At 39.2% G+C, this 19544-nt stretch overlaps 1 protein-coding gene across 1 annotated transcript; it reads right to left on the minus strand.

The window, feature by feature from the left end:
- Positions 1–698: 698 nt before the first annotated feature.
- On the minus strand, positions 699–17157 carry LOC109534195 (acetylcholinesterase; the record flags this gene model as incomplete). The annotated part of the gene is given in 12 exon segments (XM_048665484.1): positions 699–7029; positions 7088–7264; positions 7332–7488; positions 10003–10237; positions 10300–10492; positions 10551–10740; positions 10796–11050; positions 11248–11414; positions 11467–11626; positions 11685–11811; positions 11872–12098; positions 17082–17157. Coding segments are annotated over 11 exon segments (1986 nt in total). The 3' UTR covers positions 699–6898.
- Positions 17158–19544: the final 2387 nt, after the last annotated feature.

Genomic DNA, 19544 nt, shown 5'->3' on the forward strand with positions numbered 1-19544 from the left:
ATAATGTCTCTCTTACCACATACCCTACATAGAAAACATGTCTGGATGACGAACGATAAAGTCTCTACAATATTCAATAAATTCTACAAAATAGTCTTGAGGCCTATACATGAATTTAAATCATTATTACTAAAAAATATTTAATTAGAGCTTGTAGAATAAGGAACGTACATCGTTAGTTTCTATATAAAATCTCCCATATAGGATTTAGAATCCATTAACTAGCATTTTCATGCGACTTTCTGCTTTTTTTTTCTGGTGCGAAAAACCCACTAAACAATCAAAAAGTCCCTAAAAATGTTGCTTTGACGTTTCCATGTCGGACATTTGTGAACACGCTCCTAGTGTCACTGTCACTACTTGTAAATATACCACAAATGTCAATGAAAAACTTACATGAACAAAGGTAAGTCTTATTTTGTAGGTGGCAACTTCCAAGCGTTTTTCTTTCAATGAAAGAAACCCTGAAAATTTTGCTACAGTTCATTGATTTGACGTTTCATATCGAGCAGTTGTCAACACAGTCCTTATGTCCACTGTCACTCGTTGTAATTATACTACAAACCTCATTGCGTTGTTTACATAAGTAAGAAAGTGAAATTCGTTGCAATTTTATGTGTTTGGTATTAAGTGGATAACATTTTCTGGTGTTTTTTTGGCAGAAAAAACATCCAAACAATCAATAAAACCTCTGAAAATATTGCTACAGTGATTATCAGTTTATTGAGTTGACGTTTCCTGTCAGGAAATTGTAAATACGGTCCAAATGTCTCTGTCACTCTTTGTAATTATACTACAAATTTCATTGCGTTGTTTGCATAAGTAAAAAGTGAAATTCGTTGCAATTTTTGCCAGGTGAAAACTTCCAAGAGTTTATCTGCAACGAAAGACAATGAAAAAGTGCCTGAAAATGTTGCTGAAGTTGGTAGCAGTTTATTGATTCGATGTTCCCTGCCGGGCCAATGTCAATACGTTCCTAAGTCACTGTCATTTTATGTGTAATTTATTTGGCGTTTTCGCTGGACAATTGTAAATACGGCGCTAATGTTACTGTCACTCCTTGTATATATTGGCGAAACGTCAATGCTGGGTCGCTTACATATGAGAACGAAGTAAAATTGTGGAAACGTTGTGGTGTTTTTGGCCAAAAACTCCCAAAAATGTTGCTACGTTTGACATCAATCCATTCATTTGACGTTTTATGTCGGACAGTTGTAAATATTCCACAAACGTCAACGAGTTTTAAGCAGCGTCAAAAGTAAATTAAACAGTTTTTTGGCCCAATCGCGTTTGAAGTCGAGAATTTGCTCAGCTTGTAGATTACTTAGCATTAACTTAGTGGGGTTTCTTGGGAAAATGCGTTTTTCTTTGGTTTTCACTGATTTTTCACTAATTTGAAAATTCGTTTCGAGCAGATTGCTTAGGTTGGTTAACTGCACTTTTCATTGACTTGCTGCTTTGGTTGAAATTTGGCAACCGATTTATGCATGTGGAATTAAATGACTGTTTTCTTAATGAAAAGTAGCAAACTCCTGAAAGAAAACCAAATTTCACCCAGAAATGCACTAAGAAAAGTTATTGTAAAACAAGGTAAACCTATTTTGGACTTTGATAGCGCTTGGGCGACAAACCAGTTAATCTTCATTTGCCGGCAACTTAATGGGTTGTGAAGCAAGTGAAGCTTCCTGGGGGTTTCTTTATAAAGCAGAAAGTTGCAGATTATGTTTAAATCCCTCCTATCTACACTAAGTACAAATAAACATCAATTTAAGTTCGCTTCTTACGTCTAGAATGTGCATATGAAAACTACGTCATTACAAAATTTACAGTTAAATTTGCTACTGGTCGGTCACTAGGAAAATACTGGTTAGAATCGTAACTTCTGGACGAAAATGTAACATTTCTATTGCAAAAATCGCCATTTAATTCCATTTTAGAACGTTTGAAGGAAACTTGGCTGGAGAATTGGGTTGCTTGTTTTCTAGCCAATACTTTCCAATTAGTTGTTTGGAAAAGTCATGCAGCCGCCTGAAAGTTGCCCTTATTTATTCAGATAGTTGGGAATTTTCAGTTCAGAGTGCAATTGAAGCTTTGACGCGGTTAACACGTTTATCTAGTTTCCTCACTATCTACAACGCAAGCGCAACTTTGAACAACAAAAGCTCAAACAATTATTTTACGAACCATTGATAGACTTACTTTTATACGTAGTTAGTAGGCGCCTAATTTAGAGCTAACATTTACTGTTTGTACAATTGTTTAAACAAATGTGAAAAGGGGGGCTTGATATGAAGGGTTTTTTTCGGCTAGTCAACTAGTAGCGTTTTTTTCGTTTAATATACACACGGTGGCTGATTCATCAGTGTCCAGCTGAAAATCAGGCAGAGTGTACTAAGCCTGGGTAACACAGTGAATTTTCAGGTGTTGGCGCAACTTATGGTGTTGTAAACTCATAATACGATAAATGTGTAGGGAGATCGCAGGGGAGTTTGTGATTTATGGTGTTGCGCCATCAGACGCGAGTTGTTATAACGCATTGACGCTCAGAGCGGTATCAACACAAAAGCGCCACACAACACAGTGTTACCCAGACTTAGAGTGTAGAGTGGCGGGAAGAAACGAACATATACAGAGCGAGTTATGTACAAATAGAAAGAACTACGGGTAAATTTAGATCATTAAGTTTCGCACCATAAGTGGATATGTATGTTTGAGTAGTAGAAATGCGGGACTAGCTTAGAAGGAAAGGACCAAGGGGTTTTCTCGGAAATTATCACAGGGACTTTGCAACCAATCATTTCCAATCTTACCCGATGTGCCTTGAAATATCCCCCCAGTCAGGAACACTACATAAATACAGAGGCACTATGTTACTAACGACTACCAGTTACAGTACGAAATAGTTATTTGTCGCTATATTTGTAAAGTTATCGATATAAGGCAGCGAAGAGACATTGTAGCAAGGGCCTGGATAAGGGAGTTTACTTTTACTGTTGGTAAAGTGCATTTTTTTAAATTAGTGGTTTTGCTAAAGGTTTGGCACTTAACCAAGTTGATTCAATGTCAGGCAACCGCTAAGATCTCAGGTTTTGCTTGGGGACATTTATGTTCAATTTTCTACGAGTGATTATAGGCATAATCAAGTAATTCCGAAAATCCTACAAATGCGCAAATTTCTATCGTTAGCCCAATGTACCAATTGATTCTCAACTAGCCATGGGTGATTTTTTTGTCAAAAAAATTGGCTTTTCTAGATCCATCTAAAGTAGACCTTTATTCCACAGAAAAACAGGCAAATGTGCCACTTTCATTTGAGACACCCTGTACTCAGAGGAATTGCTTCAACTGTAGGTGACAGTTCACTGACTTGACTTTTCTGTCACAGTAGTCAATACGCATCTAATGTCACTGTCACTAGTTGTAAAGCGGCAGCAAATGTTATCAGCTTGTTGACATGCAAAATATCTGGGATTTTACCCAAATTTACGTGGTTTTGGACCGTGAATGCGCAATTTTTGGCTCAGATAGCCGCGAGAGAATATTTTACATAATAACATTTAAAAATTACTGAAAGAATACATGCTGAATGACACTCAACTTTTTTTGCAAAATTTTAGTCTGCAGGTGATACAAAAATACCTAAATAATCTTCTAGAGACTCACAAGCTTCCAAAAATGTCTCAAACTTTTTTCTATGGTTGGTAACATTTCATTGTTTTGACGTTTTTCATAAGGCAGTTGCAAATACGCCTTCAATGTCACTGTCACTTATTGTAAATAGCAACCAAATGTCATCGGTTTTGTAACATGCAAAACAGCCGAGGTTTAACCAAAGTTGCAGAGTTTAATCAGCAGTATAAATTTAAAATTAATTATTTATTATTTAAAAATCGTCTGCGCCGACTGGAACTCTGATTATTTAAGGCCAGTTTTGTACACTTTTGGTTCTGAAATGGAGTTGAATTCAAAAATCTTCTAGGTGCTCAAACGATTCAAAATGTCTCAAATCCCTCTATATTTCTGGTAAAATTTCACACATTTGACGTTTCAAGTAAGGCAGATGTAAATATGCTTTAAATGTCACTGTCATTCGTTCTAAATATACCACAGACGTCTATGGATTGTTTGCGTAAGTAAACAAGTGATTTTCTCGGAAAATTTCTGTTTCATTTGGCAGAAGAAAACTTTTAGGACTCTCTTGCGAGGGATCATTCAAAATTACTAAAACCATGTGAATTGAATTTTAATTAATTCTTTAAAATATTTTAGACCTTCAAAATTATCTACAGATGCTTCCTATTCTCTCTTCGTTTTAAGGCATTTCGATGCTTTGACGTTTCCTGTCGAGCAATTGTAAATACGCTCTAAATGTCACTGTCACTTATTGCGAACGACAGCAAATGTAATCGGTTGGTTTACATATAATAGAACTGCGAATTCGCTGAGATTAAATAAAAATAAATAATTTTAAAAGTTTGGAGATGCTCAAATACTTCTAAAAGTGCGTCAAATTGTCTTCTACGGTTGCAAATATTTAATTTATTTCACGTAGTTATCGGGCAGTTGTAAATGCGCCTTAAATGTCACTATCACTCGTTGGAAAGAGACAGCAACTGTCATCGCTTAACCGAAAGTTGCGCATTTTAGGCTGTGAATATGTGACTTTATGCTCAAACTAATTGCTTATAAATAATCGAAAAGAATTAAAACCATGTAAATTGAATCGCGTTCTGGTTAATTTGAAATGCTTTTGCAAACTTTGGGGTCTGAAATTGATAGGCAAAACCCAAAAAATCTTCTACACTCAAAAGGCTGTGAAAACGTTCCTCTCCATGATTGAAAACAGTTCAGTAATTTGACTTTTGTTGTCGGCCAGTTGCAAATACGCTTCAAATGTCACTGTCATTCGTTGTCAAGAGGGAGCCATTGGTTTGTTTATATGCAATTTTGTGGAGTTTTAGCCTAAAGTTGCAATGTTTTTGTTGTGAATATGCGATTTTTCCTAGGAAGCAGCAAAATAATCTTTGGCCTGCAAATAAATGAAAATGTGATTTGGATTTTTTGTTGCAAGCCTCTGAAATTGATATGGAAAACCTTAAGAACCTTCTAGACATTCAAAAGTCTCTTTAAATCCCCCAAATTATCTTCTACGGTTGATAGGATCTGTTGACTTAACAGTTGTTTTCAAATAGTAGTAAATTTGCTTAAATGTCAATGTCACTAGTTGTGAAGCGACAGCAAATGTCATCGCTTTGTTTACATGCAATATCACATCGTTTTCTGTCCAAATTTACGTAATTTAGGCTGTCAGTGCGCAGTTTTTTGATCGATTGATCGATGATTGATTGATTGATTTGATTTTGATGATTTGATTTTTGATTGATTTGAGACTAGCGTGAAAATATTTTGCATGGTAACAAGTAACAGTAACTGAAAATTACTAAAAACATGTGTGTTGAATGAGTTTTTGCAAACTTTTGGTACCTAAATTGATATGAAAAAATCTAAGAATCTTCTAGACACTCAAAACTTTCTAGAAACGTCTCTAACTCTCCCAGCATTTCACTGTTTTGACGTTTCCTGTAAGACAGCTGTAAATACGCCTCCGATGTCACTGTCATTCATTGTAAAGAGGCACAAACTGTCATCGCTTAGTCTACGTCTGATATAGGTGGTCTTTTGAACCAATTTATGACATGAGAAATTCCAAAAATTTTCAAAAAAATCACTTGTTGCCAAGACACGGTTAATTTCATAGGTTTGTTTACAAGCGATAGATTTAATGGTAGAAAATTTCAAAAAATGTCACAAAATGCCCCAATTTCGTTTTTACAATTGGCAGCAGTTCATTAACTTGACATGTCCTGTCATGCAATAGTATATACGACTCTAATGTCACTGTCACTCCGCGTAAATACATGACAAATGTCATCGGTTTGTTTACATGCAGTTCAGCTGGTTTTTGATAAAACGTAGTATAAAAAATGTTAAATTAGCCGCTGAATTAATGCGGTTTGAACCTTTGGAGTATCTGAACTGGAAACAGCGACAAATATGTTATACAGAGTGGCTCAATTTTTCATAGAAAAACTTAGCCAAAGAGAAAAATTGACAGTCTGTCCAACTCGAAAAAATTCCATAATCTTCATTACCTTTGCCACTTTAACAAAAGTTTTGTAAATAAAAATACCGCTAAATGTAAAAATTGCAAATCCTTCCTATACAAGAAGCTGACTAAAAGATGCAAAAAATGTGGAGATTTGTTTACAGAGCGCCACTTTAGACGGATATAGAGGCCGAAAAAAGCCGATAACAGTGGGATTCCCTCATGTTGCGAATATTTCCTTCAATGCATCCAATACATCCAAGTTTACCCTACAATTCAATATACAACTCTTCATTTATAAGTACTATTTGGAAGCCAGGTACTTTGGGACTAAAACCTTGATAGAGTCAAAAAGCTAATCGTATGTTATCACTACCTATATATTAGGTTAAGAGTTTTCTCGATGATATTAGTAATGATATGCATCGTTTCACAACAGGATGTCTGAAACGGTACGGATCGACCCTCTCAGACACCCCAGCCGGTTGATCAGCAGGAACGCAAAATACCACTTAATGTATAAAAATCAAATTGCTTAGAGATCTAAGGATATGTGTAAAGTTTCCATCGAACTAGGCCGTTCAGATTAACCGCAAGGTTTCACACCCAAAGCACCTCCATCCTCAGTCACAGATCAAACCTCTAAACACGTCCATTACTCATTGTTCTTGGGACTGTTGTCTACACAGCGATAAGCAAAAATTGTCTAAGTTCCTTCATCCTCTGACTGTTTGGGAACTTTCCGTAGAAATCAAGCACCATGCTGGAATGGTTCTAGTTTCTACGATCTCTCTACGCGAACATCCGCCCAAATACACTGAAAATCAGACAGAGCAGCGAAGCGCCAACCTGCGATTGGCTGATAGTCAGGGAACTTCCCTCACTCGTGCAGTTGGACAACTGCGGCTTTTGCTGCAGTTCCACTGGAAGCAGCAGGGATTTTCAGTTTTCCCCCACCGAATTGATAGCACAGTTATTTACCTGTAAGCTGCTGCAGCTGAGGCAGGTACTTTTTCCAAAACGCGCACTGTTTCAAGCGCGGGCCTTTGCCAGTGGCAGTACTATTTACATCCAGAGTCAAGTACTCTCTTCCATAGGCCGTGTGTAGGGGCCAAAAGGTGGCCGTCCACACTCCATTAGGCGCAAGCGACGGATTACCTGCAAACCCCACACAGTTTCCCTTAGGAAATCCCCTGGGGAATGAATGTTGAGTAGCTTTAGTTACCGGTTTTGGCAAAATTTGCAAAATATCGCATGATCCTCTTCGCCAAATCGACTTCTTGCGCAGTGTAGGACTTTTCGGGATTCAGCGGCTCTCCAAATACGTAGTTTATTTCCTCGGCGTGCATCACACCCGTCCAAGTAGGCCAAGGATTAGCCACCTACGGAAACAGTTAAATCTCAACTTCAGGGAAAACAACATGAAGCCTTCCAGCTTCCAAGAGAAAATCAGAGTTGCATATTTTCAAATGGAGGAACTATTCAGACGAAAATTAGGAATATTTTTGGTCTCTCGACGTTTCGCAAGCACGAGTGGCCTGCATCTTCAGAGATGGTTTGCTCGGCACTCGAAAGCTTCCATAAGTAAACCAGTCAGAAATGCCGCCATTATTTTTCTACAGTTGGCAGCAGTTCGCTGAGCTTGACATTGACATTGACATACAGTAGTAAATACGCCTCTAATGTCACTGTCACTGATTGTAAAGACACAAGAAAAATCCTCAGTTTGTTCACATTTATTTCAGCACTTGTTTGTTGTTTGCGCTTGCAAAATGCTTGGATGAAATTGTTTTCCACGGTGGCTGTTTTGACACAGAAAAGAACGAATCATTGTAAAGAGGCGCCAGATACGTGAAATAAAGTTGTTGCTTTTTGACAAATTCACTTAATAATTTTTGAGTCTCTCAAATCCCGTAATTTTCAGACGTTTAAAAGTTTCTGTGGGAAACAATGCTTGAACGGAAAGTTCAAAACTTTAGGGTATGGAAAACAAAAATTGAAAATTTTTCGACAATTCCTCCCGACGGTTGACAGTAGTTCATTAATTTGACGTAAATACACCTTAAATGTCACTGTCACTCGATGTAAAGGAACAGCAAAAGTCATCGGTTTGCCTACAAATAATTGAACTCATACAAACTGTGCCTATTGAATCACTTTCTGATTGGCTTGCAATGTTTGATGCCCTTTTTTCTCCTTAAATTAATAAGCGAAACTGTAAAAATCTTTTACATGCTCAACCAATGTTTAAAAATCCCTCAAATCGGTCTCTACGGTCGGCAGCAGTTCACTAACTTGACATTTCCTGTCATGCAATAATCAATATGACTAGCGCATATATCCTAGCTGACTCCTTGCTTAAATGACATGCGTAAGTCAGTTTGAGGTTACATTAATCAAAACAAACTTCTATTTACCAAAACGTGTATGTATTAGGTATTAGGGCTCGGAATCAAACTCGAACAATTCGAGTATTCGAATATTCAAAAAGCGAATAATTATGGCTAGTCATAACTCGAAAATTCGAATACTCCAATTACCACTACCAATACTCCAACTCCAACATTATCAAGCTCACAAGGTGCAAATATTTTTATATGCACTTTGTAAACTTTTGTAAAATAAGTTATTCATATTCTACAAGCATTTAAACAAATAGTTATATATTTACAAGCAAATGAAAATAATTATTTACCCTCCAGCAACTGAATATAAAATTACGTGTTTTTGTGTTCTGGTGACTCGCGACATCGACTTTTGCGCGGTGTTACAATTAGTGTGCCTACAATAGCACTTTTTTATCTGTTGCGGCTTATTTAGAGTTTGATTCCGAGCCCTAATGCATACTCGTTTTGGTAAATAGAAGTTTGTTTTGATTAACGTAACCTCAAACTGACTTGCGCATGTCATTTAAGCAAGGAGTCAGATACGATATATGCTCTAGTGTCAATCTAACGTCACTGTCACGCTGTTTAAATAGATAATAAATGTCATCGGTTTGGTTACGTGGCATTTAGGTAGGTTTTCATCAATTTTAAGTTAAAAAAGAAGTGAAAATTGCGACCAAACTAGTGCGGATTGAGCTTATCCGTTATCTGCACCGGAAACAGCATCCAATCCGTTATACAGGGTGGTTCAATTATTTGTACCAGAACTTTAAAAGCCGACCGAAAATTTGACATTCTGTAACGACAACTAATTTCATCAGTTTGTTTACATCCATATCAAATTGTCCCTCTGAAGATCGCCAATCGCGCTTGCGAAACGTCCATAAGACATTTTTTCCACAACTACCTAAAATCCCAAAAATAACATAAATTCATGCAGACGTTTCGCTCATCCGCATGCCTTGCATGCTCAACATATTAGCTGGACAGCTTCCACTGTAATCATGAGTAAACCGCAATTTTTTTGCACGGTTGGCAACAGTGCAGTTGACATTTCCTGTCGAGTAATAGTAAATACGCCTCTAGTGTCACTGCCACTCGTTGTAAAGACACGACAAATCTTTTCGATTCATTCCAAATTTTTTTCTCTGAAGATGCAAGCCCTTTGTGCATGTGAAACGTTAAGAATACCTTCTTTTAACGACGGTCTAAAAGCCAGAAATCACACCTGTTTCGTCTTTTTCAATGTTTCTATTAAATCAGCAAACACGACTTTCATTCAGACGTTTCGCTCATATTTAAAGTTCGCATCCTCATCATTCTAATTCGAACCATCACGGTTGGCAACGGTTCGTTAACCTTTACGTGTCCTGTCGAGTAATAGTAAATACGTGTCTAATGTCACTGTCACCTGTCACACACATGCCAGCCACTCGTGCTTGCGAAACGTCCAAAAAACTACCATTATTCCAGTTTCAGGAATGGTTATTTCTCCATCTCTATACTCACAGTTCGATGTTTGAAGTAGTACATGTAGACATTGTTGCCAGTTTCCGCATAGCGATGAGCAAACTCATTCACATTGCACGTGAACTGATAGTCTCCGACCATCTTGTCCAGAGCGTCCCGATTGGCCACCGGGTCGTCTGGATTCAGCCAATCGGTGTACTCGAAGACAATCGCTTGACGTGCCGCAGGCCCAACATATGGGTTCAGTTCGGTAACTGCGCCCAGGAATTCTTGCCTACAAACATTGGCCAATCAAAGCAAAGAGGGACATCAGTAGGATGGTTGGGAGGCACTTGCCTACTGATGTAGACGTTTTCCTCTTTCCTGAACAGCTCAGTGAGGTAGTACATGATGAAATAGTAGCCTTCCTCCGTGTTGGAGCCCATGAGAATGTTGGTTTTTTTGAAGTTTTTATTGGCCATTGCCCGACCGGGGGATTCATCCAGGAAGGACCCGTCTATGATGGGCACAAAGGGGAATTCGCAGATTCCTGGAAATTTATTTAAACTCTTTGCTCTCTGGTTGGGAACTAGACGGGGGAGATTTACCCAAAGTGCCCCACTCATTGTTAACGAGGTCGAAGGGATCCTTCAATCTTAAACACTCGATAACAGCCGGCAGGTTGTCTCTTTCATGAGGACATTTGACTGCCTCCGCCAATCGGAGTCCTCGCAGAATGCTCTCTTCTCGAGAGATTATTGCCCAAGGCGCCGTGGCGCTGCCCGACTCCATGATAGCCTAAAATGTCCATCACCCATTCTCCAGAGAATCAGGAGGAATATGAGGATTTTACCTGGGAGAATAAGTTGCGCGACAATGGGGAGAGCAGGTGCAAGGAGACGGAGACGGCGCCGGCGCTTTCACCGAACAAGGTCACATTCTGGGGGTTTCCTCCGAAGGCTGCCACGTTGTCCCGCACCCACTGCAAGGCCATCAGCTGATCGAAGAGGCCGGTGTTGCCAGGAGCGTCAGGCGTTCCGAAGTAGATGAACCCCAGTGATGCCACCCGATACTGCATGGAGATTACTATAACGTTCTCCTCGGATACCTGCAAAAGAAATGGGTTTCTCAAGCATTTCTCCTCTAAACCACATTTCAAGATCTTCACTGTTACAGCAAAAAGTCCCCCCTAGTTGACACTCTGCACCGGTTTATCCCTTTTGATTCGCCTACTCCTCACTCACTCCCTCTGAGTCCCCGAGGTCGAGCTAGATCAAGGCTAATTGTTCTGTTGGAAGAACTTACCAGAATATTGTGGTCATAAACATCAAGAGTGTTGGTGCCGGAGTAAAATCCTCCTCCAAACACCCACACCATCACCGCAGCATTCTTGGGCCGAGGCCGCGGGACCACCACGTTAATGTAGAGACAGTCCTCGCTTAGAGGAGTGTTGGGGTTCCAAATTTGAGCACCTGCAAACCCGCACAGTTGCAACCTGGAAGTCGCGTAGGCCAAGGAGCTTACCGGGAAAGTCTCCAAACAGTGTGTCAATAATTTGTACGCAGGAGTTGGGGTGCTTGGTGGCATTGATAACGCCCTCCCATTTCTCATAGGGGCGCGGGTGCCTAAACCGCAGGTTCCCTACGGGTTTTTGGGCGTAGGGAATGCCCAACCAGGCGTCTACCTGAAAACATCAACAGCGCGAATGACTCCCCAGTAGTTGTCGAGTGATTAGGGATTACCTTCTTTCCTGTTGCCGCAGTCAGCGTCGTCCCGCGGACTTTTCCCTTATTGGTGCGAATGATTAAAGGGTCCTCATCCGTCGACGACAGTCGACTAGGGAAGTCTCTTTTGTCATCTGGGGCGTCCCTATTGGGGCGGTAAAATTGGGGATGAAACTGATTACTGTTAATTCTTAGGGGACGGTACCTTCTAAACTCCTCGGAATCCTTGTGGGGATCGAAGGGGTCCCGTCGCGTGCTGGACCCCTGTTGCGCCATCAGGGGCTCCGCACGAGGCCCCTCAATGGGGACGGATCGATGGCGCCCTCGGCGCGCCGCGGGGGCTGCGGGGCTCGCTGCCGCCAGCAGGAGCCCCATTAAGGGCCAGCAGCCCCACCGCATGACCGGCGATGGGCTAACCGGACCTGGCCGGGTCTGGAATAGGTATATGCTTGTAAGACCCTTAGGGTAACTCTAGCATGGTGTGTTTTTTCGAAATAGATGTTTTTGACTATTGAACTGCTAGCAGCAGAAAATTTAGCCTGATGATGCCCCAAATTCGAAACCTGTGCCACTTGCAAGTTGGTCTATGCCCTACAAAACTGATTTAACAGTCAATTGTAAACTTCGCTAGTTTCTTACCAAAAAACTGCGAAAATCCGGCCTGCATAAACAGACGAAAAGTGCGAACAAAATTCTTTAAAAAATCGTAAAAACTTCCTGAGGAAGGTACAAACTCAAAACGTTTACTGCCTATCAAGCACACCTTGGACTGCGAAAAATCTTCTCTTTATTGACATCTTCTAGATATTGAGAAAATAAATGCCAAACTTACGCCTGCAAAATTAACTTGGAAAATTCCAAGTCACATTTAGAACCTTCTCAAAAAGTTCCTAATGATGACTCAAAATCGAAACTTTTTCCTCATTTAGAACTCAAATTGCTCTGCAAAATTGACTTGAAACTGAACCCCGAGCTTGAATGGTTTCTGGGAAATTGGACACCGAACTTAGGCCTGCATAAAGAGCCGCTAGATTTCATCATATGTTTAAAAAAGTCTCGAAAATTACCTGATAAAGTCAGAAAATCGAAACTTTTTCCAAATTTAGAACGCACTCTGTCTCAAAAAACGCACTTAGCAATAAATCTCCAACTTCGATGTAGGTTTTCGCGACAAAAAATTCTGAACTGACGCCTGCAGAAAAAAAACACAAAATTCCATGGCAAGCTTGAGAAAATTTTGCCAGTTGCCTGATGATGTCCCAAAATCGAAACGCTTGCCCTTTATAGTACAGGCAATGGACAATGACATAGATGCAAAGATGGCTCTTGACCTTAACTGGTTTCTGCAGGAAAAGCTCTGAAACTTCAGCCTGTATAAGCAAGCGCAAATTGCAATCACATTTTCCAAAAAAATCCTGAACATTTCCTGAAGATTACTCAAAATCGAAACGTTTGTCGCTTATAGAGCAGCCTTATAAATTTTCCGCAAAAGCGATTCTCCAAATCTGCGAGCTCCTGAGAAAATTCATGTCAAACGACGACCTACTTACATATCTGCGAAAACCATAAGCAACTTTGAAAAATTATTGAAAGTTGCCTGATGATTCAGTTGTCTGATGATACAAATACATGCAAAAGCGAGTTTCTCGTTTAGTTGGTTCCTGAATGAATAAATGAATGCCAAACCGGACAAAATAATGTTGCCAAATTCTCATAAATTGCCTGATAAGGATTGAAAATCGAAACTATGATTGTTTATAGAAAGCACTTCGCCCCCATAAAATGCCTTAAATATAGCTTTTTCGCTTTGAAAGCTACAGCGGAAATAAATTCGAGATTCCGCCAAAAACCTGACGCAATTTTGAAAAATTCTTGAAATTTGTTTCATGATCGAAACGTTTTCCACTCGTAAAACATACTTTTTTTGGTAAAATAAATACAAAATCAACTCTATTATTTTGTTACTTCCTGAATAAATGAAGGGCAAACTTCAGCCTGCAAAAGCAACTTCGTCAACTAAACATAATTTTGAAAAATTGTAAAAAATTGCTTGATGAAGACTGAAAATCGAAACTCTGTATTAATTAATTATAGGGGGAATATTGCCTCAGAAAATTCGCACACAATTAACTTTCTCACTTCCAAAGTTAAAGAAAAAATAAAAACTAAACTCTTGTCTGCAAAAACCATCACGAAAACCACACGCGATTTTGGAAAATTATTGAAAATTTTTGAAAAATTTTACATTTCATCAATCGATTTTGCGCTATTACATACGTACAAATGTATTATGAGTCCCTCATTTTTTTCCTTCCTGAATAAATCAATGCGGTACTTACAATAAATTTCAACTTGGCAACTTTGCAAAATTGCCAAGATTTGCTTGATGATGACTGAAAATCGAAACTCACAACAATATTCACTTTCGCACGTCCCAATTTACAAAGAAAATAAATGCTTTAGTGCGGCTTGCAAAACTATCACCCAAATCCGACGCTGTTTTAACAAAATCTTCAAAATTGCATGATTATTAGTGAAAATCGAATCATTTACAGAAAAAACTGTGACCTTCAAAACAGTTGAAAATTTAACTTTTTCACTTCTTAAGTAAAATAGGAAATCAAACAACTAAAAAATGCTAAACTGCAAAAATTCACCACACAAACCAGATGTAATAATTTTTTTTAAATTTCCTGATGATGACTGAAAAATCGAAACTGTTGATGCTTGTAGAATAAACTTTACCCTACTAAACACGTATAAAAATGACTCCCTCAGTTCGACACTTCCTGAATAAATGAATGCCAAACTCCAGCATGTAAAAACAACTTGGACAACCAAACGACATTTCGAAAAATTTCCTGATGATGACTCACAATGGTAACTTTCCTCATTTTATATACGAGACTTTGTCTACAAAATGCTCTCAAAGTTCAGTTTTTTACTTTCCATGTTGCATTTGAAATAAATGCTAAACTCCATTCTGCAAGAACCACTGCGAAAACCAGACGCAAATTTCAAATTTTGCGAAAATTTCCTGATGATGACTGAAAATCAAAACTTTTTTCGTTTATAAAACAGACATTGCCCTATTAAATACATAGAAAGCGCCTCTCTGATTTCGTTAATTCCTGAATAAATGAGTGGCAAACTCCGGAGTGCAAAAGTAACCTCGCCAACCAAACGCATTTTTGAAAAATGGGCAAAAATTGCCTGATGATGATTCACAATCGTAACTTTCCCCGTTTTGTATACGAGACTTTGTTCTACAAAATGCTCTCAAAATTCAGTTTTTTACTTTCCATGTTGCATTTGAAATAAATGTTAAACTCCACTCTGCAAGAACCATTGCGAAAACCAGACGCAAGTATGAAAATTTTTTGAAAATTTCCTGATAATGACTGAAAATCAAAACTTTTTGCCCTTATACAACATACTTTGCCATATGAAATACATACAAAAGCGTCTCTTTGCTTTCGTTAGTTTCTGAATAAATGAGTGGCAAACTACGGGCTGCAAAGGCAACTTCGCCAACCAAACGCATTTTTGAAAAATTGGCAAAAATTGCCTGATGATGACTCACACTCGTAACTATCCGCGTTTTGTATACGAGACTTTGTCCTAGAAAATGCTCTCAAAAGTCAGTTTTTTACTCTCCATGTTGCATTTGACATAAATGCTAAACTCCACTCTGCAAGAACTATTGCGAAAACCAGCCGCAAGTTTGAAAATTTTTTGAAAATTTCTTGATAATGACTGAAAATCAAAACTTTTTGCAATTATGTAACAGACTTTATCCTATGAAATACATCGAAAAACGTCTGTCTGCTTTCATTAGTTCCTGAATAAATGAGTGGCAAACTCCGGGCTGCAAAAACCACCTCGCCAACCAAACACAACTGTGTCAAAATTGTCAAAAATTGCCTGATGATGGCTCACAATCGTAACTTTCCTTGTTTTACATACGGGACTTTGTCATACAAAAGGCTCCATGTTGCATTTGACATAAATGCTAAACTCCACTCTGCAAGAACCATTGCGAAAACCAGACGCGAATTTGAAAATGTTTTGAAAATTTCCTGATAATGACTGAAAATCGAAACTTTTTGCACTTATAAAACAGGCTTTGCCCTATAAAATACATAGAAAAGCGTTTCTCTGCTTTCATTAGTTCCTGAATCAATGAGTGGCAAACTCCGGGCTGCAAAAACAACCTCGCCATCCAAACGCATTTTTGAAAAATTGGCAATAATTGCCTGATGATGACTCACACTTTTAACTATCCTCGTTTTATATACGAGACTTTGTCCTACAAAATGCTCCCAAAAGTCAGTTTTTTACTTTCCATGTTGCATTTGATATAAATGCTAAACTCCTCTCTGCAAGAACCATTGCAAAAACCAGACGCGAATTTGAAAATTTTTCGAAAATTTTCTGATAATGACTGAAAATCAAAACTTTTTGCACTTATGTAACAGACTTTATCCTATGAAATACATCGAAAAACGTCTGTCTGCTTTCATTAGTTTCTGAATAAATCAGTGGCAAACTCCGGGCTGCAAAAACAACCTCGCCAACCAAACACAACTGTGTGAAAATTGTCAAAAATTGCCTGATGATGGCTCACAATCTTAACTTTCCTCGTTTTACATACGGAACTTTGTCCTACAAAAGGCTCTCAAAATTCAGTTTTTTTACTTTCCGTGTTGCATTTGAAATAAATGTTAAACTCCACTCTGCAAGAACCATTGCGAAAACCAGACGCAAGTATGAAAATTTTTTGAAAATTTCCTGATAATGACTGAAAATCAAAACTTTTTGCACTTATACAACATACTTTGCCATATGAAATACATACAAAAGCGTCTGTCTGCTTCAATTAGTTTCTGAATAAATCAGTGGCAAACTCCGGGCTGCAAAAACAACCTCGCCAACCAAACGCAACTTTGAAAAATTGTCAAAAATTGCCTGAGAATGGCTCACAATCGTAACTTTCCTCGTTTTATACACGAAACTTTGTTCTACAAAATGCTCTCAACATTCGGTTTTTTATTTTCCATGTTGCATTTGAAATAAATGCTAAAATCCAACCTGTAAAATCTGCCTTGAAAATCCTGATGTGATCTATATATTATTTGAAAATTGCCTGATGATGACTAAAAATCGAAACTCTGTTGACGTATGTGAAGGGACTTAGCCCTGCAGAGGGCCCTCAAAACTGGATTTCTCAATCAGCCACATATAGGGAACATAAATGCCAAACCGCGTCCTGCAAAAAACACCACGAAAACCGACCCTTGAAAATTGCCTGATGATGGTTTTTCTCGTGCCGGTGGAACACCGTCAAGGCCTGGTTCCGGATCACATAAATTCTTCCTTTTTAATAAAAATAATAAACAAAAATAATTTACTTACGTAATAATTGTCAACAAATTAGGTCGGTTGAGGACATGCTACTGCTCAGCAGGGCTCTGGATGGGAGCCTTGACACCTGAAAAGCAATCAGGCATCAATATCGGATTAAACAGAAGACAAAGGCAAATGAAGAAAGCGAAAATAAATAACAATTAATCCACTAGACAGTGCGGCAAATAAACAGGAAAGAGCCAAAGTCTGGCAGGGAACATGCAAATCGCATGTCTGGAAAGCAGCTGTTATAAATCATAAGGAAAAATTCAGCTTTTGGTGGCCTTTGTCGATGTCTCACGCGATCCAAAGTGCACCAGTCTGATTTTGCAGCGTTTCATGCCGCAAACAGTGGTTTTCCAGTTTTTTCGCACATTGTAGATCCATATCGGCCACTTATTTAATTAAATCGCCGACCAGCCGATGCATCCAGACATTATAACGTGACGAGCATAAATTTCAATTACTTTTCCACATTGGGGCAAGGGGCGATTTATCTATTTCGGGACATGTCATGGAGTTGGTTCGGGTTTTTTTAGGTCAGGTGTACACACAATTCGTTCCATCTGGAACGTCAATACGGCAACAAAGCCCGTTTTCCCCGGGCACAAAGTAATTACCGCATGACAGCAGAAAAGGGGCTCTAATTATCCTTTAAAAACGCCGTAATGATCACCCGCGAAGTCTAACAAAGCCTCACAACGTGCTCGAATTCCTCGAACGAGGAGGATTGACAACGTAATCTTACCCGGGTCCTGTTGCGCGCTTTTCAATTAATTATATACAAAATGATCGATTGCCTCAACCTCTTTATGCAGGATTTCATCAAGCGAGCACTGGGAAGTTAGTTTGGGCACTTTCAAGGCTCTACTTCTACAGGGGGAGTTGATATTGAGCAAAACTCCTCTGGCCTCAACATCCTGCGGCTAATAACAATAGGACGTTGTAAGGACTGCTCGGGGTGGCAGAATTCTATCCAACAATCCCTCCCAGCATATTCCCCAGGAGGGTTGTAGAAGACGCCTACACCCCCAAGGACCCCAGATAGGCCTGAAGGCTGCTGCTCTTTTAAACATTAGCCTACAACTCCCCACCAGCACTGCTTCAATATGAAACTCAGTGAGTGGAAGGTAGTTCTCTGCACGGGCCAATGGCATGCTCCCTGCTACTAAGCAGCCATCCACTTCTCCCCAGGAAATGGAAAAAGAACCGAAAAACATCTACAGGTCTGCCAGCAGATGGGGGAAGACAACTCACATATAGAGACCCAAAACCATTTTCATAAAAACCCACCGGGGATAAAGAAACTTTTTGCCCGAGCAACAGCCAAATTACCATAAAACGCCGAAACACTGTGTTGATTTGCTCAATTTTTTATCTTTTAAGTGGAAATTGTGCCAAGTCCCATCGACCTGTTACGTCCGGATCGAAGTCCTAATGACAATAGGCAATTTTATCGGCCGGAATCGCGTGTGTGACCTTTTAAAACCCACTGGCCTAATCGGCATAAATTAGTGTCTCGGCCGGAGCAAGGGCTTGCGTGAGCTCGGCACTCGATTTCTACATTTATTTGTAATTTACGTCCGATTCTCAAGATTTTTTTATCTGGCGCTCATTAAACTGGAGCCTATTTAGGGGTGAAGCCAGAGGTCAGCGGCGGATCATTAGGAAGGCTCTTTGTAGTTTAATTTTCCCATAATTGCTTTAAAAGGTGTATTTTGTGTTGGTGGCTTTTCATGGGGGAACTTGGGGCCTTTTGGGACGCATGTCTAAGGGTTATGCGAATGTGTGCTGGCGAAACGTCTGAACCTGGACCAACTGCTTATTGACTAAAAAGCCGTCAACTTTCCAATTGTTAAAACTACGTCCATGCAGTAACTGTTTCGCTTTTGAGGATGTGAGAAAAGTCCATTTTCCTTGCTAATCAGGCTAGATAGAGCTCTATTGCTTCCTTTTTTATTACTGTTTGGGTTAGTGTCTTCTTAATCAACGCTCGTTACTTTTCTACTTACTTTCAGTTCAGTTCTTTGAACATCTACGGTTCTTGTGTTTTTCTGCGTTACTTCACCTCTCTTTACTGTTCTTCCTTCGGCATCAAGTACGCATTTTCAGTTCATTTTGTCGCATGGTTCTTCAGCATCTTCAAAAGTTTTTTAGCACACTTTTCTACGCGTCTTTACTCTTCTGCTTCGTCACTTAAAACCCTGAAGATTCTGGTGTCTTTCGCTGCATTTTATTTAGCTTAGCGCTCGTTTGCTTCTTCTCGTTTGCCTGCTTTTTCTTCCTATTCAAGTGCTCTCTTTCAGTTCAGTTGTCCGCGTGTTTCTTCATCGCCTTCATAAGGGCTTTCAGCACACTTTTCTGCGCGTCTTAACTCTTCAGCTTCGTCACTTTGCGCTTTGAAGACTATGGTGTTTTTCAATCTTCTTTTTTGTTGGGTGCTTTTTCTTCTTATTCAAAAGCTCTCTTCAG

Source organism: Dendroctonus ponderosae, unplaced genomic scaffold (assembly GCF_020466585.1).
Source record: "Dendroctonus ponderosae isolate FM_Combo_2020 unplaced genomic scaffold, Dpon_F_20191213v2 Dpon_F_20191213_395, whole genome shotgun sequence".
Classification (NCBI taxonomy): Eukaryota; Metazoa; Arthropoda; class Insecta; order Coleoptera; family Curculionidae; genus Dendroctonus; species Dendroctonus ponderosae.